At 40.8% G+C, this 24,419-nt stretch overlaps 1 protein-coding gene across 1 annotated transcript in view; it reads left to right on the forward strand.

Moving 5' to 3' along the window:
• Positions 1-24,419, forward strand: part of SORCS3 (sortilin related VPS10 domain containing receptor 3) — a 564,006-nt gene that overhangs the window by 439,922 nt on the left and 99,665 nt on the right. The window contains exons 12-14 of the mRNA XM_056849278.1: positions 3,212-3,288; positions 3,406-3,497; positions 7,788-7,895. Coding sequence (XP_056705256.1) covers positions 3,212-3,288; positions 3,406-3,497; positions 7,788-7,895 — 277 coding nt within the window. The remainder of the gene's footprint in view (positions 1-3,211; positions 3,289-3,405; positions 3,498-7,787; positions 7,896-24,419) is intronic.

Raw genomic sequence — 24,419 nt, forward strand, 5'->3', positions numbered from 1 at the left:
GAGATACTAACTTCCTTAGTAGACGTGTGTTCTACTAAGGTAAAAACTTGGATTTTGAAAATGCTCTGGTATGTGTTTCTTTGTGTGCATATAAACATTGTATATATTGATATATTAAAATGGAACATCTTAGAAGTGCCAGTGCTATTTGGCTATGATCAGAATCAGCATGGTGGCTAGAAATGGCAATCAGTCTCACTTTCTCTGTGCCTGTGCAGTTACAAAATGTGGAAAGAAAGTACTGTCACAGTCAGAGCTTTAGCTAGTACACTGCGACAAAGTTTCTTTGAAGCAATGCCATTTTATACCCTTCTGAAACCAACATTGGCTGGTATGGAATAATGTCCCCACTCTTTAGCACTGATTAATTCAAGGTTTTCACTGTAGCTGTTTGGTACCAGCACAATGTTTCTTGAATAGCAGGCTGCCCAGGAGCAACTGGCAGCAACTGTCATGTGGGTATATAACTCTTGGGCCATTTAAGTCCTTTAGACCTTTATGGAGACTATGCCAAAGGAATAGTTATAGAAGTATATCCAACAGTAGATTAATCGCCGTTCCTCAGTTTTGCACATCAAAAAGAACCTGAGAACACTTCACCACCAGTGCATTGATCCTCTGTGTTTGCCTATGAAACCTGTCTTTTGCAGATCACAGGATTCTAATGACAGCCTGTTATAGTGTTAAACGCCAGCAGTGCCCAGCCCTGGTAATTAATCTGACAGCCATCACAGCCCTTTTATGCCTGCAGCTGCCTGCACACAGTAGGCACTCTCATCAGGATGATCATACTCATCCAACCCTCTGTAGAGCTCACACATGATTAGCTTGGTGGGAGCTGTCCAAGGTACAAAAAACCTCTTGAATGGTTGTCTCTGTGGGTAACTGCCATACATAACATGGGATGTGTTCTGTGCTTTCTAGTAAATGCCAGCTAGCTGGCATATTCACAAAAACAGAAGCCTCTATGCATTATGTGTTGCCAGTACCAAGGGTGTACCATGTACCACGGGCAGTCAGTAGACAGGAAGGCAAACAGTTGAAACGAGGCAACCTGAAGGACAGTAGTCTGGTGGTACCGAGGAAAGACCTGAAGGCCTCCCTCATTAGTAGGCAACTCAGATTGGGAGACAGTAACAGATCTGAAGCTTTGTTTCAGTCGGTAGCATCAGACTTAATGTCGTCACCTAACTTGTGAAGTCAGGAGGGTTGTGGGCTGTGGTGTGAATGTGCTGACTAAAAATTCCTTTAGTTTTCTCCTCTGAGCAGCAGCATCACCCACACTTGGAAGGAAAGCGAGATCAGTAGGCTTCCAGTCCAAGCCTGACATACCAAGAAGCTTCAAATTCTGTGCAAAGCATAAATTGTGTAGGTAACACAATTGATATACATTCAACACAGCTGTGTAAGTGTTGGTTATGCTATTGGAGGGGGTGGGGACAGAACACTTTCCCGGACATAAGACAGATTGGATAAAATGGGACTTAATTCTCAGTTGACTGCTTAGGCTTGTTCCTTAAGGAAGAGAATTAGTCCTTGCTGCATGGCCAAGATACAACTGGACGGGGCAATAAGTGAACAGAGAACTAAGAGTCATGGGCCGAGAAAAAAATTATGCTTGGAGAGACAAGGAACTGTATCCTGCCCATAATCATTCAGGTTGTCTGACCTGTTTTCAGTCTTATGCAGTATAACCATTCCCATATCTAACAATGTCAGGGCAACCTTTCATGTGCCACTTTACATCAGTCACAACCCTTAAGCCTCAGGTTTTACTTTCTGCAACAGAAGTGTCATTACATGTTGGCAAGCTGCATCCTCTGTTCACTGATAGGAGTGTGTCAAGCTCCATCTGGGCTTTAATTCTTCACTTTCAAACAGTAAATGTCAGGAGCTCAATTAACATTTTCATTAGCGTGTATTTATTATGCACCTATTGAAGCTATCTAAGTTTTGGGATTGATTCTTCCTTCCCTGCTATTTTTACAGTTAATAAACAAACTAGTTTTATTTCCCTTCTTTTTGAAATGGATCAAACAAAATCCTACTTTAAAAGTCAGCGTATCTGTAGCATATCTGGCTTAGAAAATTATGGATGGTGTCAGTTACTGTAGGCGGTAATAGCTTGCTGTAGACTGTTAACTAAGCAGCCTCTGTGTAAAGGCCATTTGGGGGTTATATGGTAAAATTATGTTTCTACACTCTATATATAGCCAGTAAGGTGTGCATTCCATGAAAACCACAATTGGAATAGTCGAGATTTGCCTTCATATGAGTGAAAATCTGATGCAGTTTCAAAACTGGGTATGTGAAGTCAGATTCAGTAACATTGACTTAAAACAGGGATACAGAAGAGCTATGGCATCTCTAGAGCTCTAGGTTTTGAGATTAGGGAATGATTTCATCTAATTGTCTTGAACATAATCTATTTCTATTAGGACTGTATGGGAGAGTCTCTGCTCTCATTCCATGTCTTATCAGAGTAGGTTCTGTTGCAGAAAGAAGTTATGATCTGTTTGCAGAAATTTCTCCACTCCCAACAGTATGCTGATGTCTGTACATTTCTAACATTTGCTTTACTCACACAAAAAAGGAGTCAGAGCATGGTATACATTGGTACCACATGCTGTAGAGAGATCACATATGCTGAGTTACAGGGGATTTGATTGGCTGTATTTGTATTGCTTTTCTTCTCTTCTTTGTTTATATAAAAATATAGAGGGGAAAAATTACATTCTCCATGTCCAGCTATTTCAATTACATGAGCGAGGCTCAGGTACCAGAAATGCAAATTAAATGGCACAAGTACCTGGACAGTGAGTTAAAAATCACATTAAATGGCTCATTTGCATGCATGCTACTGATAACTGTACTTGAACCCATGACAATAACCTGTAGAAAGTCATTACATTGCATTCCTAAAATTGCATGTCTCAATTTGTAGGACTCCGCCTCTTTTACATTTTGGATCATTGCAAATGAATGCAGTGTGACAGTGTAAATACAAATCAATTGGACCATATAATTTAGTTATTTATTTCCCCATGTTTCCCTGTTTTCAGTCGTCTTCCCAACTTAAATTTCCTATCTTCTGCTTTATGGTAGATTTCTAGCAGTTTGTCATGAAGGCACAGAGAACACAAAATTCATCTCAAGCCACAAAATATATTGATTGATAGATGTATATGTATATAATTTGTTCTTATTTCAGGCAATGTGGGTCCAGAATTATCATCCACAGAGATTGGCATGTTTATTTCTTCAGATGGTGGAAATTCTTGGAGACAGGTAATTCTTGCATATGGGAAAGATTTGGGGAACTGAATTTTCTGGAAATGTGTTTCTAACTATTTCATGGATCTTGGAAAGAGTGTACAATTCATGCCTTACTTTACATGTTTGCAGATCTTTGAGGAAGAATACAATGTATGGTTCCTTGACTGGGGTGGAGCACTTGTAGCTATGAAACATACATCAATGCCCATTCGCCATTTGTGGTAAGGATGTTTCCTTTGAATTGAGAATATACTTCCTGAAGTAGGACAGGATCTTCCAGTGGTGGACCTAGACCTGATACTTGGATTCTTCTTTTACCATGTATTCAGATGTCATAAACACAGCCCAAGACCAAATCAACAAAATAACACCTGGAACTGATTTTATAGTGTTTAAAAACAATAAGCAGAAACCAAAATGCAAACAGATGATAGGCTGCTGGTTAGGTTTGTTCATAAAAATCTATAGGAAGCTTAACCACTTATTCACTGCTATGTTTCAGATACCATGGTGTCTGGAATAATTCTTCCTTGTCTGCCTAATTGTGAGTGTACGTGTTTCTGCATATCCCCCCCAATCATTAGAACCATTGCTTATTACCTTAAAGAGTCTCATTCTGCAAGTTTTTTTATTCAGTTTAAAAAGTATGCCAGTTTTCTACAGTCTGCCAATTTGGGGGGGGGGGAGTGCACTCACACTTACACAACTGAGAAGGGGGTAAAGGAATGAGGGGAAGAGGCAAGGATAGGGGAGGGGAATACTACTTGATCCAAGGTGGGTGAGAAGCTGAGAATTAAAGATAGTCTGTGCAGCAGAAGTCCAACAAGGAGAAAGAGGATCCCACAAAGCAAGTAGTGGGAGAAACCTGGCACATTTCCCCCTGACCTGGGATGGTCTTTTTATGGGGAAGGGTCCCATAACTAGACATGAGAACCCACTTTTCCAGGAACCTGGTTGGTTACCAAAATATGAAGCTTGAATTTGACTGGGTAGTTTGAAGGTAACTGCTATAAAAATGCAGTAGAAAGAGTAGGAAATGACACCTGACATTCCAAGGTTAGGTCATTGACAAATAATGATGGTTTTTAAACGTTGATAGCTTCTTTTGGGTGGATCAGATGTTAGACTGCCTTTATCAATGGCTGGATTGGATTAGTAATACTAAAGGGTTGCCTAGCTGTCTGTAGCAAGAAATGGCTCACATTGCCATGATGAGGTATACTATGAAGCAAAGGATATCATTGTATTTTGAATGCTTTGGATCTGGGGGGTATGTAAATGCCTCATCCTGCCTCCATGCTGGAATGTGCTGTGGACATGGCAAGCCAGGTGCACTCTCTGAAACTTAGGCCAAGAAAATCCCCATTGCACTTTAGGTTTCCAACGGGGGTGCCCTTCAGAAACAACTAAGAGGAGATTGGGGATGAAACTGGGATGTCTCAACAGAGGAGAGGAAAGGAGCCTTACACACTTGCTGGGAGAAACCATATAGGGTGGCAAGTCTCGATACCCCCCACCCAAAAAGAGCACTTTGCTATGCTGGTGAAAATCTTAAGATGATCCCTAGCCCAAAAGGTATCTGACTGTCCTTGAGCAGGGCCAGGGCCTTTCCAGATCTGTCCCCAGCCTGGTGGAATGCTATGCCTAGTGAGATTTGTTCCCTGTGAAACTTGAAGGAGCAAAACTGAGTTGTTCCGCCAGGCATATGGTTGAGGGTAGTAATGGTTTCCCATCTGGCAGGCCTCCGCTCCACTTCCTCTCCTCCTTGCCCTTTTCTCTTCCCCCCACCTTTATTGTTTGTTGTTACTGTTGTTATTATTATTAATTTGTAATCTGTCGCTGCTAGGGTTTGAAGATGCCGGGATTTTGGTGTGGGTTTAGAAATGTTTTTTTTTTTTTTATGGATGGACTTTGAGACTGATTCATATGGCTGTAAGCCTGACCTGTTCAGGAAAGGGTGGCCTAAAAATTGAACAAACAAAGAAATAAAAAAATAAGTCCTGGGTTCCACTCAGGCATGAGCCTGTGTGTGGCTCCCTTGCCACCCAGCTAGAGCTGAGTGACAGCCCGTGAGCTGGGCATGCTGTGGGACAGTCTAACCCCCAGGAGTCCAATGGTCTATGAAAAGCTGTGGCTGGAGTAGACAGTACACAAAACCCCCCACAACACAAATGCTGAAACCAAGGGGTGGGGAAGCCAGCGCAGACTGAGAGGGTCCCTCCATGGTGGTGGCCCCTTAAGTCCTCTGGGAGTGGACCCCAGTGAAAACCTTGGACCTTCAGGTCTGCCTGGAGCCCCCCCCTCAACTGACCAGCTCCTAATTGGAGCCAGGGCCAATCGCCCCCATTGTCAAGCTGCCAATGGGGTGCCTGGTAAGAACCCCTCCCATCTCTCGCTTCCAAGCCCCTCCAGCCACAAAAGTAGCCCCAGGTAAGTCTGGGGCTGTTGCTTATATAAATCCTCGCATGAAATTTAATGAAAAATTGTACAAATTCGTGCTTATATTGAGTTATACCATTTCTCGCTTTTGTGTGTGTGTGTGCCATGCTAAAAAAGTCTTCTTAGTTCACAATGGCAAAATGAAATGTTTGTTGGTACTTACAATTAGCAGTGCTATCCATAACATATTGGGTGGAGTCAGGTTTCTTCTAGTGGGTTGACCTACCCTTGCTTCTGAAGCTGCTAATGGATAAAATTAGAGGGAAAGAGCTTTCAGGAGCTGACATCCAAACACCCTGCCTGTGAATCAAAATCATCTTGCAGATGGACACTGGTGCTTCTGTGTACAAAATGAAGAGTTATGGCTTTCAATCAAGTAATAATAGAGCTTTACAATGGTGATAATGTGCAAGTGTCTCTTATACTTATTAATGAATAGAGTCCTTCAAATGGACTCTGATGTGTGACTCTGAGAGAAGCCAATGAATTAAAAGTTACAATTTCCACCCTTAACACTGTGATATCTGCAGGTGAGACCACACATTCAAAAGGTTAGCATCCATCGGTTCCCAAGGATTAATGTCTCTTAGCGCATCATATTTAGGCTCCCATTATTGGCCGTTTCATCACATGAGGACTAATGCTTAGATACTCAAGATAATCAGAGTCCCAGATGATTGACATAGTCTTTCCACTCCTTCCCAATGAAATTCTACAATATTATTTTTCAGTGGTTTGTTCACTAGTTGCAATGAAACAATTCATGAAACAGACCCCCTCCACTTTTTGGCAACCTTTAAAAGGATCAATCTAACTGGGGGCAAAAATGTTCACCTCTTTGATAAGCGAGAGGAGAAAGATCAAACAGCACAGCATTTTGAATGCTTTCTTTTACAGAGATTGCCATAGTCACTTCAAGGGAGGCGGTCTGCAATGATATGCAGAGTACAGTCTTCCCATCTCTTGACAAATGTTTGGCAAGAGGAAGGGATAGCCCAATTAAATAGTAATTTTTTACTACCAGAAGCAAATATTTATCTGTGAAAAACAAACACCATAACATTAAGCTTAACCCTACCTATCATTTTTAGGGACTATTTGTTAATTTCAAGTTATACTTAGGGCCAAACCTAACATGTGCTGGGAGTTCTGTGTTTAGACCTTCCAGCTATTTTTAAAAGTAAATTATCAGGGCTGATTCTGATCAGAAATAAAATCTTGCCCCATCTCTGGTGGTTTGCCAACGTGGAAAAAAACAGAGGTGCATTCTGCCTCATTAGGCTAACCTTAAAGGTATGTGAAAGTTTAGCTGAATGGGGCAAATTGTAACTCTCCAAAGACATATCAGGTTGGGAAAATGGCATATTCTCCCCACACATGATCCCAATCTGAACCAGAACCTTGGGGAAAGATCTTTTTCCTTCTCACCTCTACCAGTTCAGAACCCATCAGCATCTATTTAAAGGCAGGATTCTTAGCTGCATTATGCATCATCTTAAACTTGCTTACACTGAGCTTCATTTACCAAGTTTGGAGAAATCTTCTTGGAGTGCTTTATAATCACTTTGGTTTTCACCAACCAGTGTAATTTGTTGAATAACAGTGATTATTTTAATCCTGTTTTTAATGCAGTATTTGTTTGCCTCCAGAAGTCTTTTGCAAATTGGACTCAACATAGACAGTTATCTGCCATCTTGTGCAGGTTTTAGACATCCAGAGATTAATAAACGACCCTAATTACCACATCAATGTAAAAAAAACTACCAACCCCCCAACATAACTGTTTCCTTATCTTGCAGGATTCTTCCAGTTTTCTCTAAACCAAACCAAGCTATCATTTCACTGAAGGAATACTGCTCTTCGTTGACTTTGATAACTGTTCATGGTGCATTACTTTTCAAAGCACTTTGAAGCAGAGCATTAATTAATAACATGGCAAGACAGAAAAGATTGATGCCTGTTTATAAATCCAGCTACTGTCACTCACCAGCCTAAGAAGGTGCTTAATTACCTTGGTAATGGTTCCAGTGAAACCCTTTTATGTGTATTTATCTTGTCTATTTCAATCCCAGGGTGAGTTTTGATGAAGGAAGAACCTGGAATAAATATGGCTTCACATCAGCACCGCTCTTTGTGGATGGGTCCCTAGTGGAACCAGGCATAGAAACACAGATAATGACGTAAGTTGAAGAGTCAATCAGGTTGTCTTGGGAGTCACTGTAGATGTGCCACTTAGGCTGTCTATCAAATTCAACTTCAGGTTTGATCTAAGGTGTCTTTCTGTTGCCTCTGGATGTTGAGGGGCCTGTGTGTATAGATCTTGTAGAGTAAACCTATTGTAATTTTTCCTGTTACTCTCAGTGATGCTTGTCTTATATTTTCTTGGATGCTGGCTTAAATGCATGCAATGCTGCAAAAAGCTACTGTTATCACAGAACTAAGAAAGCACTAATCCACCTACTGCTGCTCACTTATTGACCATACTTGAATCACCTGATGTCAGTGGTCTTTCTCCTCACATGGTAAACAAGAGTAATTGTTTCTCTTGTGTTGTTGAACTGTTATTTCCATGTACAATATGAAGCATTGTGTGATGGCTTTATCCCAGCATACATTTACCCTGTGTCCTATTGTGATCACTACGATCAAGCAAGACCTTTTTTTTTTAAAAAAAAAGCCTGAATACCCAGCAACAACATCAATCAAATGTAGGACCCTTTCTCACTTCTAACCTCCTCCACAACATGGAAAAACGGTTACTGTGAGATGGACTGTAAATGCACTGAGCTAGTAGCCAGTTCTGTGAGTGGAGATACATATTTTCAAACCCATGCTAAAACTCAAGACAGGCTTCTTTGAGAGCTGTGTAAGATTTTTTTAAAATGCAGTGGTGTTTAGGCACCCCAATTAAGGTGGTGGAATTTTACACATTTGTTATGCTTGATGGAGCCTGGAGGTTCTGTCATAGAGTTTGGGGTTCTAGACAAAACTTGATTTCTGGGATTTCCCAGCATCCAAATTTTATATTTCCCTACATCTGTTCCATGTATGCTGGAATGATTTATTGAATTAAGTGGTCTACCTTCCTCTTGCTGTGCAGAGGAAGGCATTGGCAAACCACCTCTGTTAGTCTCTTGCCATGAAAACCCCAAAAGTGGGTCACCATAAGTCAGCTGCGACTTGAAGGCACTTTACACACACACACACACACACACACACACACACACACACACACCTTGCTATAGAAGTTACTAGATAGTTGTTGCAACTTTTTAAAAGAGCTCTCATGCTGTCTTTCAAGGCTGCCCTAATGGATAGTTTGATGTAGATGGTGCTGCTGTTTATGTACATTTGAATTGCAAGGGCTAGTCATAGCAGCAGAAGATCCCACTTTCTGGAGCCCCAGTGGGATGGAGAGTGGAAATGTCCTTGCATTACACAGATGGAGGCCACTCGTAAGTTCCTTAGAGTGCATTTCCCCTTCTAGCATGTCAGGGTTGAGAAAGGATACATGAAAACAAGGGCGCTGTAGGAGAAAAAAAGTACCCATCTTTATTACTGAGTCATTCTCACTACAGGGGAAAAAATATAGCACAGTATATTTGGTAAAGGCGAACAGCTTATTTTAACGTGACAAGCCATTAAGCTTTATCTTGGTTTGGCTACTTCACACCTGAAAGAGAGCAATGCACTTAGATTTCTTATTATGCTGTTAGCAATGGCTCCTCGCAGTTTGTCCATTGGATAATGATATGTCAGCTGGAGACAAAGCTACAGTTTCACAAAATGATCCATTTTTTTGCTTTGCGGGCAGTAAAGTGAGAGTTCTCTATTTCTTGCCAGAAGAATGCGAGGGTTTTCTTCCCCAGAAAATGTGGCTACAGTAGAAATGGGAGCACAACTTTTGTCTGTAGCAAACTGAAGTGCAGGTGAATGAATGAGAGTTGGTTTGGCACCTGCAAAGAAATACCTTCTGCTTTCATTTTAAAAAGCACCAAAGTGAAAGCTGGTGTTAAGGATGTGTGAAGAAGATGAGTGTTGTAGTGGTCAAAATTAGAGATTTTGGCAGCATATACTGGGTAATTTATTCTGCATAATCTGCCCATTATAGTTTTATCCTGCTTTTCCTCCAGGGAAGTTAGGCCGACACATTTGGTTTTATCGCCTCCATTTCCTCCCAACAGCCATGTCAGGTAAGTTAGGCTGAAAGAGAATGACTGACTCAAGATCATCCAATGAGTTTCTTGACTTAGTTGAGATTGGAATCTGAGTCTCTCTATTTGTGCTGAACACTCAAGGCACTGGAATCTGCTGAGTACCCACAGTTCCTTTATGGATGATATGAATTTCCTATCCTGGGAAGTATCATAGTGCCCATGCACACAGCTGGTGCTATAGTCTGGTTGCAAACTACACTAGCCCTAATAAAAACCTTCACAATTATGTCCAAAATGGCAGCTTTCTCACCCTCACATGCCAGCATTCTTATTGGAGTGTCAAGTATGTTTTGTATTTTGGTATGAAACCTTGTTGTTTAAATAGAAAAATCCTTTGGAATGTTTAAAATAGCTCTTTTGATTCTGTTTTATAAAGGTAAGGTTATTATGGTTTCCAGGCAACTATGTTCATAGTTTATTTTGGACTTGAGCCTAGGATTCCCAGGGGCAGAACTCCTCATATAGGCTCTGTTCAGATAATGCAGAGTTTTGTTTGTGAGGGTGTGGGGTGGTATACCCAGGGTAAGCCTAATTTCAGTAAGACATGGAGAGTGTGTGTCTGAGCGAGAGTGATTAACGGACCAAGCACAATTCTTATGTCTCTCTGGTGGGGCACTAAGTGAGTTTACATGAAGGTCAATGATCTCTGTAAGCAGAGAGCTGTGCCGTGGCTCAGTCTTTGCAGGGGACACAAGGAGAGTTTAGCAGGAAGGCTGCCAATTTTCAGTGGAGAGTAAAAGGAGCCTCATTCTAGAGATTGTTCAGTTTGACTGGTAAGTGATGGACATAGCTTTGGAGATCTTTATAAGGAAGCTGATGATGATGATTTAAGAATTTATAAATTATTTCTTTCATAGGGGTTCAGAAAAAGTCATCATGCAACTGGATGATACTAGGGAAGGGTTTTATGAACAATCTTATATACAGTTTCACAAGACATAGGGAATAAGGCAAACCCATTTTTATGGTGCCTGAAAGTGGTTACTGTGGGGATGTGTACCGTATTTTTCCATCTATAAGACGCCCCCATGTATAAGACGCCCCCTTTTTTAACCCAAAATTAAGAAAAAAATAGGGGTCATCTTCCATGTATAAGACAACCCCCAATTTTGGGTCAAAATTTTAAAGAAAAAAACGTAGTCTTATACATGGAAAAATACGGTATATCTCTCCATATGATTTTACTGAGCTAATCTACTAACACCTGGTTAGGGTGATGCTGGGCTATCAAAGGGAATGAATAAAGGATACAAACACCTCCATTGGACCAAGGCTCAGAGCAAAACTATTTGTTGCACTTGTTTGAGACTGGAATGGATCTGCTTAAGCTCAGAATTAAGCCTAAACAAATGGCATTTACACATAATGTATTTGTTATCAATACCATAGTCAATTATCTGTCCTAATGCAACATAGATTTTAATATTCATTATTTTTATATACATTTTTAGTTTTTATGTTAGTATATTACAAGGGGGACATGAAAATTGTGGGGGGAATCCCATCTCCCACTCCCACTCCCAAGTGCAACTCCAGGCTCAACACCTTGGAGCCGGGCTGTAGCAGCACCAGTGCCTGAGTACTAGGGTTGCCAGGGCCCTCTTTACCACCAGCGGGATGTTTTGGTGGCAAAGTCTGAGGAGGGCAAGGTTTGGAGAGGGAAGGGACTTCAATGCCATAGAGTCCAATTACCAAAGCAACCATTTTCCCCAGGGGAACGGATCTCTATTGGCTGGAGAACAGTTGTAATAGCAGGAGATTTCCCGCTAGTACTTGGAGGTTGGCAACCCTACTAGGTTCTGCTCCAAGCCTGTAGCATCTCCTGGTGTCTGTCACTGCTGTCAGGCCCAAAGCAGCTCCTGGCATGTGCTGTTGTCGTGGCTGGGCCTGGAGCGGCTCCTGGCATCCACTGCTGCTACGACCAGACTCCAAGGCTCCGTTGCAGCTGCCACTGGCTCTGCCGCAGAAGCAAAGTAATTGCATTGTCTTTATTTTTACGTGCATTTTCTTTTTTATTTTAATTTGGGGAAAATTTAAACATTTCAGGGTTGTTTTTTTGGCATCTGTGTGGTCCTGGTCCATGGATATACATACTGAATATGGAAAACTAATATGAAAATAAATGAAAAGCCAAGTATTTGATTTATTGTTTGTAAAGACGGGGGGGGGGGTGAAATAAAAACAACAACAACCATGTGCTCAAAGTGGGCAATGCTCAGAAGATAGTATGAGGACCTTTAATACCTCTTTAGGGATAATTTCCAACAGACAGGTGACAGTCATGGCGGGGGGGCGGGGTTGTGTGTTTTCTGTGTTTCTATAACACAAACATTTTCCTGCCATTAATCTGGGTTTGTACAAAATATTGTTTCCTGGTTTGTAATTTGAACACTTAACTACTAGGCAAGTAGGCAGGAGGAGCATGTGCAGTCTGATTTTTCAGCTATGATGGTAACCTATTTTTTTCTGATACTTTATGTAGCACAAAGAGCTTTGCTGCTTTTATTGTGTATCCACAATAAATCATTATTATTCCTGTATTTCAGATGAAACATTAGTGATTTCACCTTGCCTAAGCACATATCATAAGTCTCTACTACAGGTAGGATCTGCCCCAACACACATGCACACGACCTAAATCTATATTGATAACATCTGGAGGTAGTATAATTCACTATATAAGGTACTTGTGTATTACCTACTTCAACTTTTGCATATCTACAGCTCCATTTTATTCCTCAAAGCCCTTATATAACCTGCCCAGTCTTTGTCACACAATGTTCCTGTGGTTCAGGTGTTGGAGAAAAAATTTTGACTGGAAGGACTTCCAAAGGAAATTATAAGGAAGTTTCTATAATGTACATGGAGTTAAGAATGTCTAGTTAATAAAGTTATATCCTGCATTCTGTAACTGACAAGTAATCAAGTTTCTTGATCAAGGATTCCTATTTGCCCAGGAAACAAAACAGATCCTGTTTAAACTCTGGGTCTTTCTGAGGTGATTGTCAGGTTTTGTACTACATTCACATAGTCACTAATTTACCATTCTTTTTTGTTATTTCTCTTGATGTACCCCTAGCAACCCTTGCTCCCACCTTACTATTCTCTCTCACTTGTTAAAGTAAAATATATTTTATTATCTATATCTGTGGAGTATTTAAACATTTGACCACGGTCTCATACTCCACCTTTCAAGGATGGCTTTCATTCTGTATTGAAGGTTTTTATGCTATGTAAGACCACTGGTCCATCTAAGACTTTCATAACCTGAGATAATTTTATTAGAGATAGGATTGAGTATGAGACCTTCCATATAAAAGCAGGTGCTCTACAAGTAGGCCACAAGCCTTCTCTGGGTTCAGTTCATGTTTCTCTCCCTAAGTTCCAGTTCTACAAAAACCTCTTTCAACGCCAAACACATTTACATAGATAATTAGTCAACCAATCATACAATTCATTACTCAAGTAATTACCAAATTACTTTTCTCAATAGCTAATTATGATCTGCTTCCCTGTGTTGATGCAGAATAAGAAAATGACTTAGCTCTCTTCTCAACTTCCTGATGAAAACAGGCTTATGCATTGCTTTGGTTCTGTGAAGATGAGCCATTAAAGGCTGGAGACATACTCACCTGAGTATATTTTTGTCAAAGACTGAAAAGTATATTGGTTCTTGTAGGTTATCCGGGCTGTGTGACGTGGTCTTGGTATTTCCTTTCCTGACGTTTCGCCAGCAGCTGTGGCAGGCATCTACAGAGGAGTAACACTGAAGGACAGTGTCTCTCAGTGTCAAGTGTGTAGGAAGAGTAATATATAGTCAGAAAGGGGTTGGGTTTGAGCTGAATCATTGTCCTGCAAAAAGTATCAAAGGTAATGTGCTAATCATTGTCCTGTAAGTATCAAGATAATGTGCTAATGAGGGTGTGGTATGTTAATATGAAACCATTGTATCCTGAAGTGATCTGTTAATGTGTGAAATCCAAAGCTAATCCACATTACTATTGTGGACTGTAGTCTTTGTTAGTCTGGAGGTTTTCAGGACAGGAAGCCAAGCCTTATTCATTCTTAAACTCTCTTCTTTTCTGTTAAAGTTGTGCTGATGTTTATGAATGGACTTTCTAAACCATCTCAATAATATCCATCCAAACATTCAGTTTACCATGGAAAAGGAAATTGAGGGTAAACTCCCATTTCTTGATACCCTTGTCATCCGTAAAACAAACTTTCAGTTAGGTCACAAGGTCTACCGGAAACCAACTCACACAGATTGCTACTTACACAAAAACTCCAACCACCACCCCCGACAGAAAAAAGGATAATCAAAACATTAATGGACCGTGCAAGACGGATCTGTGAACTACAGTTTCTCAAGGAAGAAACTAATCATCTAAATCACGCACTGCTAGCAAATGGCTATTCCAGAAATGAAATCAGAAGGGCCATTAAACCACACAAAAATCAGAAAACTCAGGAAAAACAGTCTCCCATAGGAAAGGTATTCTTGCCATTTATTAAAGGAGTCACTGATAGGATGGAGAAACTTTTGAAAAAACATAACCTACAAACAGTGTTTAAACCCACCAAGAAAATACAACAGATGCTACGATCAGCAAAAGACAAAAGAGACCCCCTTACCTCTGCAGGAGTATGTCGTATACCTTGCAGTTGTGGACAAGTTTACATCAGGACCACAAAACGCAGCATACAAACAAGGATAAAAGAACATGAAAGATACTGCAGACTTGGCCAACCTGAGAAATCAGCAGTGGCTGAACATGGACTGACACAGGACACAGGGTCTTATTCCAAGACACTGAAAGACTGGACAATTCTACCAACTATTTTGTCAGATTGCACAGAGAAGCCATTGAAATTCATAAACATCAGCACAACTTTAACAGAAAAGAAGAGAGTTTAAGAATGAATAAGGCTTGGCTTCATGTCCTGAAAACCTCCAGACTAACAAAGACTACAGTCCACAATAGTAATGTGGATTAGCTTTGGATTTCACACATTAACAGATCACTTCAAGATACAATGGTTCCATATTAACATACCACACCTTCATTAGCACATTATCTTGATACTTACAGGACAATGATTAGCACATTACCTTTGATACTTTTTGCAGGACAATGATTCAGCTCAAACCCAACCCCTTTCTGACTATATATTACTCTTCCTACACACTTGACACTGAGAGACACTGTCCTTCAGTGTTACTCCTCTGTAGATGCCTGCCACAGCTGCTGGCGAAACGTCAGGAAAGGAAATACCAAGACCACGGTCACACAGCCCAGATAACCTACAAGAACCAATTAACTCTGACCGTGAAAGCTTTCGACAATATTTTGAAAAGTATATACTTGAACAACCTTAGTTTACCATTAAATACTGAAGAAGTGAGCTGTGACCAGGTTTCAGCATCTTGTAAAGCCTCCTAACTGCATTCCCATGTCTTCATTGCATCTTGAACTATAGGTTGCATTCAGACAGTATGACAAGTAGAGGTTTTTCCATTATGAGAATGAACACATCTTCTTGCTATGGCCCCATGTTCCATTCACTCCTTCGCCTCTCTCCTCATCTTGCACACACAGTGTGACCGAAGATTCCCAGATCTGGGAAGCCTTGAATCAGTGCCAGTTCACATTGGCATCTACATACAGGAGTTTCAAGGGGGGCAGCTTTTTTTTTTTTAATGTGCACCAGTACCAAAATTGGATTCAGAATTCATAATTGTGACTGTTCATTCAAAATTTTAAAATTCTGAAATTTCTAAATATTCAGAGTGCCTTTGAGTCAATAGGAAACAGCAATGTCCTTCTCTCAGTGGTGGAAAAGTGGGCAACTATGTCCAACAGGATTGGATACAGCACTGGGAGGACTGTTTCAGTATAGTCAAGAGCAAATTAGTGAAAGCAGGGGGATATAAAACAAGCAACTATGCTTGCCTTTCAGTTGGAAAGGACTAGTCTGATATTTCTTTCCGTTGTTTGTGCCTGCTTTGGGATTCCGTAAGTGCATTTATTTTATATCTCCACTTTATTTATTTATATCTCACTTTTCTCCCCTGCTAGGACTCAAAGCAGCTTAGAATATAATTCTCCCCTCCTCCATTTTCTCACAACAACCCTGTGAGGTAGGCCAGGGTGAGAGTTTATGACGGGCCCAAAGTCATCCAGAAGAAGTGTAAATTAGAGCCCATGGTAGAAGTGAGAATTTGAACCCAGATCTCTCAGGATCATAGTCCAACACTCTGGAACCTGGGCCAGGAACTTATGCCTATAAACTGAGTAAAAGCCTCAGTGTCAGTCTTTGGCCTTACCCCAATCCACCCTCCCTTGGCAATACCTTGGCAACACCAAACATGGGTCACTCAGTTCCAACCTCCCCCCCCTTGTTATCAGGCTGTCTAGGGAATACACAGTATAATTTCCCAGGCTGCTTTGTATAGGAGCCAGTGGGATTCCAGATAACTAGATGTATAAAACTAAGAATTGGAAATATTCAGAATATTCAAAATATGCATTATTTGATCAATTCTGAATATCTCCATATCCTTATAATTTGTTTTCCCCTGGAAAATTAGAATTCTAAACTGGGACTGAGTCTAGGTTTAGAAACCCCTTTCATGGAGAGAAAACAAACTTCTTTTTTCCCCAGGCTCCTGCACTGGAAACTCATAACAAATTTGCATTTGATTCAAGACTTCCCAAACCCAGAAGCCTTAAACTGCACTCTAGGCACAAGGGAAGGAAGAAAAGGCAGGAGCCAGAAGAGTGTGCAAGCTTGGCCTCAAGTCAGGTTTGTACCTTTCATATGCAAACCTCTGTTTGTCATGACATCTGCATGTAGTAACGCAGACTGAGTCCTGGTTCAGATAGAGAACATAAGAATACATTCAAAGAGCTATGGTTTCCCTTTTAGCTATCAGTACCATGCTTGTTTTTGAACTGAATGCAACCTTCTCAATGCGGAGACTCTGTCAGCCTTTCATGAGCAAGTGTAAGAAAAAAAAAAGAATGAATGAATGCACTGGGGGGAATGCCACTAAAAAAAATAATGTTCAGCTGCCCCCTCCCACTGCATGCTTAGTGCTATTTTTTCATGTATCTGAGAATTCTTTGGAAGCTAATATCATGTGAAGTTGTTGGGAAACATCTGAAATACATAAAACAAAAAGAACCAAATTTTTAAAGCCGTGATTTGTCAGTCAGCAAACTCATATTTTGATATTCCGTTAAAGTCTTTTCCTTCCTTCATGCAGGCATAACCAACCGACTAATCTGTAAATCCACTCTGAATAGAACCCCCTTGTAATTATATGTTCAGCAGATTACTTCACTAATTGCACTTGGCATCCCTTGGTAGCTTGGAGATCATTCCTTGGCATGTCACTTGCCATGTTTTCAAACTTGTGCCAACCCTTTAAGGAAAGTGCCTATTGCATTGTTAAGCAGTTGAATGAGTATTTTCTAAAGGGTCTCCAGCTTGCATTATAGGTGCCAGACACAGAAATTATTAAGATCCTCTTTGTAGTCTGTGAAATAAATTAGTATTCAGTGGCTGGGTCTCTCCTGTCCCCTTCATTTTCGGCACTTGTTTCTGAAAAGTCCCAGTCCCAGCTAGGTGGGAATTAGTCTTCTGTGCATTTGTAGGCATTCCTTTTAGAGAACTGCCAAGGGAACAGCTAGTAGTCTCGTCTCAATAGTGCCATGTTCTGTTCCCAGCATTTTGTCAAAGTCTGGCATAATTAAAGGTCTGTTCACACTGGTAGGTTTCTGCTGGTTGACCACTGGAATTACGGTTAGGTGTCCTCCTACCACAATATGGTTCACATTTGTGAATTAACAAGTACATATATTGCATGAAGATTCAACAGTATTACAACTTCTTCTCCAGGGGTGTGTGAAAGATATCAAAAACAGACAAGACACTGACAGTATTTTTTCCCCGAGCATTTTGTACAACATACAATCTATGAGTCGGATCCAGTGCAAAATTTCTGCTTGTGCTGGAGCTCCTGTGCAAGCAGAACCACAAGAAAATTACTGTAGTACTCACTTGTAAAAAATCAAACTTATTATATTGTTGTGGATTTTAACTTTTTTATTCATAACCACTATATTATAATGACTGTATTTATAATATAGAATTTTCTGCTATCATTGTGATTCTGGGTATTTTATCAGTTCAAGAGTAACTACAAGGGTGCCTGTTGTTTCCATAGTGCTTGATGCCTGTTGTTTCCATAGTGCTTGATAACACCTTTTGTGGGGTCTGGCAAATGTTTTTAGCAAGTGGGAAGGGCCAGGTGGAGCTGTTGCCCAGCAAGGTTTCTGATTGGCAATTGAAGATCTGATTGCTGTGCAGATTTTTTTTTAAAAAAAAACATTGTTTCAGCAGCAGCTCCCACCACAGCACAAGGATTTTCACTGTGTGACTGAAGATAAGCTATATATAAGGCTTTGAGAGTCAAGACTGGCAACTTAAATTGTGCCCAGAAACAATTAGGGAGTCAGTGTAGATGGGCCAAGACTGGCGTTATTTCTGGGTTTCCTCAAAAATTCCAGGTCCATTATAGTCTGTGGAATTTATTTTTGAGGCTCTTTAAGGGGGGCATTTTTCAAGGGAGAGTCAGCAAATTTGCAGCGTAGTTGCAAGGGATTTTAGATAGACACCAAAGTTTGGTGAAGTTTGGGACAAGTGGTCTAATTTTATGGGCTCGCAGAGGGGTTGCTCTCATCCTTCAGACATTTGTGAGAGCTGAGCTGTCAACAGTTTTTCAGGTTCAGAAGGTCAGCATTGCCGAGGACTGTGGAAAGAGCCGACTGGCAGGCTGGCACTTCTGAGTCTGGGGACTCCGTTCATATCTGGGTTGCTTTGCATGATGTCCATGCAAATTAGCTTCCAAACTGAGGAAAACGGCTTAAATGTATGAAAAATAAGCCACAGAAAACATTTCTTTTGGTGGCAAGTAACATTCTGTGAACAGTCCTTTAATATAGTAACCAAAAATCTGATTTCAGGAGATGGTCACGGTGCAGGTAAATGAAGCCACTATTTAGGGCGACCTTCAGTTTGAGTGCAGGTTTTCATAAGGGGGAGGGAGGGTGATATCGGAGCCAGCCAAAGTCTTGACCAAGGAAGCTCTTCTGAAGGAGATTGCTCATCCTTGTGGGTCATGGAGTCTTCTTCAGAAGCCCGATCAGCAGCTGTTGAAGCTTGTGCTTTTCCTCTGAGGTTATATCCCTCCAGATGGGACTGGGTGAGCCCTGTCTTTTAAAGACCTTTCTGCTATCCAGATTAGTCTTCTGTTGGATGATGGGCCTGGATAGTTGGTCAGACCAAGTTGGCTCTGATTACACAACCCCTACCTCAAAAAGGCCCTAACTGTGGGATCCTGGGAGGGGACAACATCCCTTCTCAAACAAAACCAGTCAAAGATAGAAAAATAGGAGAAGGCACAGCCATGCATCTGAGCAAAGGCAAATAGCCAAAACCTGAAAAAGCCAAATATCTATTTGGCTAGTTCTTGTAGGTTATCCGGGCTGTGTGACCGTGGTCACACAGCCCGGATAACCTACAAGAACCGATGAACTCTGACCGTGAAAGCCTTCGACAATATCTATTTGGCTATTCGGGAATCGCCTATCCAGCTTTGTATAGCTTCCCTGGTTTTCATATTCGGCTGAAATTAAACCTGAAAAAAGCCAAAATGGCTGTTTTCGGATTTATTTATGCACAGCCCTATTTTGCGCATTGAAGTTTCCGAACACTTCTCAAGGACCACCCCGTGTAGAGCATATTGCAGTAACCTAATATTTAGTGGCCAATACATTCCTTTAAAACAGTCAAAGAAACTTTTGGTTTCTATGTGTCTGTTTTATGTAGTGCCCCTGCATGGGTGGGAGTAACTCCGTAACAATATCTCCACTTGCATTTCTGCTTGTTCAAGATGCTGTGCAACCAGTTTCTGGGCATTATAATATATAGGGAGGAAAGTGTGAGGTGCTAGATGGCACAAAATCTTGTGTGAGTTGAACTGCACTAAGTCCATTTATTTTTCTGCTTGCACCTTGCAATCCAAGTCCATATTTTCAGATATGACAGCCATTTTGCTTGCTATCTGTAAAAAATGCTGTTTTGCTTACCACAAAGTGGTCATGGTTGTGCAGAATGGGAGAACTGGATAGCTGAATCTACACAACCCAGTATTCCCTCTCCTCTCTGGTGTCTGGTTTGTTTGTTTACCCACTGCTCTGTGTGCTGTGAGCCAGAACAGCAAACTATTTGCTAAGGAAAGTGACCATGCTCTAGACAACTCATCATCTAACAGAGATGAAACAATTTTAGCAGTTCCATTCCTTTATTTTCTTGGAATTTTGTTCTGTGCTGAATTTCACTACTCTGTAATTCTAGTTTAATGAAGAGAAATTTAAAAATTAATTTGGACCAAATGCCATTTCTGCAGATTTCAGTTCTTTCCATTTATTTCTCTCTCCCCCCCACCACATAATAATTTGCATGTGTGTATTGCTAAACTACTGCAAAGCAGTAATGCTGATGTGACTTCCTTCCTTCCTTCCTTCTTTCTTTCTTTCTTTCTTTCTTTCTTTCTTTCTTTCTTTCTTTCTTTCTTTCTTTCTTTCTTTCTTTCTTTCTTTCTTTCCTTCCTTCCTTCCTTCCTTCCTTCCTTCCTTCCTTCCTTCCTTCCTTCCTTCCTTCCTTCTTTCTTTCTTTCTTTCTTTCTTTCTTTCTTTCTTTCTTTCTTTCTTTCTTTCTTTCTTTCTTTCTTTCTTTCTTTCTCTCTCTCTCTCTCTCTCTCTCTCTCTCTCTCTCTTTCTTTCTCTCTTTCTTTCTTTCTTTCTTTCTTTCTTTCTTTCTTTCTATTTGTATGCTGCCTTTCTTGCTCAACTGTTTCACTGCATTAAGATACTTTTTGTGTAGTATTTTACTGATATTCCCATGCATACCTGCACATTGGTAAAACACTGCACATAACTCAATTTCCTGCTCATGTAGCAGGTGGATGCCATTGTGCTAATTCTTTTTTCAAATGGACCACAAAGCTGAAAGAGAGCAGGGTTAAGAACAGAAGAAGAGCCATGATGGATCACACCAAAGACCCATCTAGTCCAGCATTCTGTGGCCAACTTCCTACTTCTAGGAAGCCCACAAACAAGAAGACTGCAACAGTATTATCCTGCCTGTGCTCCCCAGCAACTGATTTAAAGAGGCATATACCTCTGGTATTGGAGGGAGCAGATATTCATCATGATTAATAGCCATTGATAGCCTCGTCCTCCATGAATTTGTCCTCTCCCCTTTTAAAGCCTTCCAAGTAGGCTGCCATGACCACATCCTGTGGCAGTGAGTTCCACAAATTAACTATACGCTGTATGAAGAAATGCTTCCTTTTGTCTGTCCTGAATCTCTTACCCTTCAGCTACCGTGGATGATCCTGGGTTCTAGTATTATGTGGGATGGCGCTGCCGTTGCCAACATGAGGAGGGGTTATTTGCATAGGGCTCTGGTTCTCACGTGCCTTGCAGCAGACTGCTTGTTAGCAGCGACCAGCCATAAAATTACATATGTAAGTGCTGTCAAGTTGCAGCCGACATATGGAGACCCCAGCAAGGGGTTTCAAGGCATGTGAGAACCAGAGGTAGTTTGCCATTGCCCTGCCGTTGCCAATATGAGGAGGGGTTATTTGCACAGGGCTCATATTGATGGCTAATGCTGACAAAAATGGTGTGGAGGGGTTAAGGGTGAGCAGGTTTCCCTTATTCATAGAATCATAGAATCACAGAGTTGGAAGGTACCACCAGGGTCATCTAGTCCAACCCCCTGCACAATGCAGGAATTTCACTACTACCTCCCCCACACACCCCCAGCGACCCCTACTCCATGCCCAGAAGATGGTCAAGATGCCCTCCCTCTCATAAACTGCCTAAGGTAATAGAATCAGCATTGCTGACAGATGGCCATCTAGCCTCTGCTTAAAAACCTCCAGGGAAGGAGCACTTACCACCTTGCAAGGAAGCCTGTTCCACTGAGAAACTGCTCTAACTGTTAGAAAATTCTTCCTAATGTCTAGATGGAAACTCTTTTGATTTAATTTTGACCTGTTGGTTCTGGTCTGACCTTCTGGGGCAACAGAAAACAACTCGGCACCCTCCTCTATATGACAGCCCTTCAAGTACTTGAAGATGGTTATCATAGCCCCACTCAGTCTTATTTCTTTCTACCTGTAATTATTGCATGGTTTCACTCTCCCCCACATTCTGCTCCACCTCTTTTCTGGTTTAACTTGTGGAATTTCTAGCATTCATTTCAAAATTGGCACCTGCACAGCTTGACACTTTTTTTTCATCTTTCAACTTTTTTATTTTATTTTAGAAATTACTGATATGCACCAGTGTGGTGCAAAAACAAATCTCTCTGTGATTGAGATCAGGATTCCTTTTTGTACTGTGATTTGTACTGCAGTCCTGCACACAGTTATGCCATTCTAAGCTCATTGACAAGTGGCTTAGATTGGCATAACTATACATAGGATTGCACAGCCAATGTGCATATGAGCTGATCCATATTCGTAACCTGTAAGGGGAAAAAACATGAATGGAAAACGATGACCAACTGTGTACAACTATAAGAATAAAGTCTGCGAATCAAAAAAATCCAGAAAAATGGCACCTCACTAATGCACTGATGTCACCCTGGGGTATCAAAACTTCCAATAACCTGAGCAGGTGGGGAGAATTTCACAGCCTCCCTAGCTGGAGCACATCTTCCTAACTCTACAGCACATCTGATTCTTGAAATTTTGATTTTGATTAATACATGCTGATAGGAACAGAACACTTAAAGTTCAAATACATCCATGAGCATTATTGGATTACTCATAATAATCACAACTTCAAATGATTCTCTTCCCTCTGGGTTACTCTTTTAACCTGTTTACAGCCCATTCAGATTATCAATTAGGTAGTTATTAGGGATAAATGGATTGCATACCAAATTGTTTTCCACTTGATGGGTGAAGTTTTCACACACTAAGCCGTAGCCATTATAGTCATTTCACAAAACAGGCAATTGGCTTGATGTGCTTTAGAAAAAGATTCTTTTGCCTTAAGCAGAAGCACTGAATTGGGAGACCAATGGGCCTCTTCTGTCCGCATCACATATATATTTTTTGACAGCTATGAATTCTGCACTTTACTTCAGCACCTCATTCATATATCTGTAACTATGATAAGTTTCCTAACAACTCATCCGTTCAGTAGCTCTTAAATCACTATTATGAAATATGTCCGGGTGGCAGATTTATAATCATAGGAGCTGCTAAATGTTATAGATAAGACAACGGCTGCTTTCATAAGATCTCTATATGTAGCCATACTTTTCTATGATGAGATTCACAATGCAATCCTCAGAAGAATTAAACCCTTCTAAGCCCATTGGTTTCAATGGATTTAGAAAAGTATAACTCTGTTTGGAATGCATTGTTAAACTGGTACCACTTGGGAATATAAACTGGTTTTCTCCTAGGATTCTTCTTCTTTTGTTTTGTTTTGTTTTTGAAGCAGTGAAGGTCTAAATGGGAAATGGGATTTCAGATGGAGATATCTTATGCTGTAAAGTTAAGAGGATTTTCATTTTTGAAGGGCTAGCTTACATCAGGGCTGTGGCACAGGGGCGGGGAAGGGTCTAAGTTGTTTTCCCAGTGCAAAGTGTCCTGGAGTTGCTGTTTGCACAGTGAGGAAAAACATGCATGTATCCACATTTTTTAAAGGCACATGCAACTTCTGGAGACAGAACTCTAGTGGGAGGGCAAAAACCCATTACAGTTTGTTGAGACACCAGTCTATTGCAGGCTTGCTGGGAAGTAAGTTCCACTAAATCTAAAGGGGTTTACTCCTGGGTAAATGCAAAATTGTAGTCCCAATCCTATGCACTCTTACTTAGAAATGAATCTCATTGAAATTAATCAGGGCTTATTTCCAAATGAAGCTAGATAGAATTTGGCTGGAGATGTTTGCGGGCTTGTAATGGTGACTTTGCCCTGACCTGGATGGCCCAGGCTAGCCTGATCTCATCAGATCTCAGAAGCTAAGCAGGGTCAGCCCTGGTTAGTGTTTGGATGGGAGACCACCAAGGAAGTCCAGGGTTGCTGTGCAGAGGAAGGCACTGGCAAACCGCCTCTGTTAGTCTCTTGCCATGAAAACCCCAAAAGGGGTCGCCATAAGTCGGCTGCGACTTGAAGGCACTTTATACACACACAATGGTGACTTTCAGCCTACTTCAGCTGATTAATGTGTGGCTCAAATGGGAAAATTCCATAGTGTTCCTTGGAGGAAAGGCAAAATACCTATTTAATCAATTATTAAATACCTATTTAATCAATTAATTTAATATTTCAGTAGTTTTTTTTTAAGAAATACAAAATGTTATAATTTATTTATATTTAACATTTTTATT

Source organism: Euleptes europaea, chromosome 5 (genome assembly GCF_029931775.1).
Source record: "Euleptes europaea isolate rEulEur1 chromosome 5, rEulEur1.hap1, whole genome shotgun sequence".
NCBI classification, from domain to species: domain Eukaryota; kingdom Metazoa; phylum Chordata; class Lepidosauria; order Squamata; family Sphaerodactylidae; genus Euleptes; species Euleptes europaea.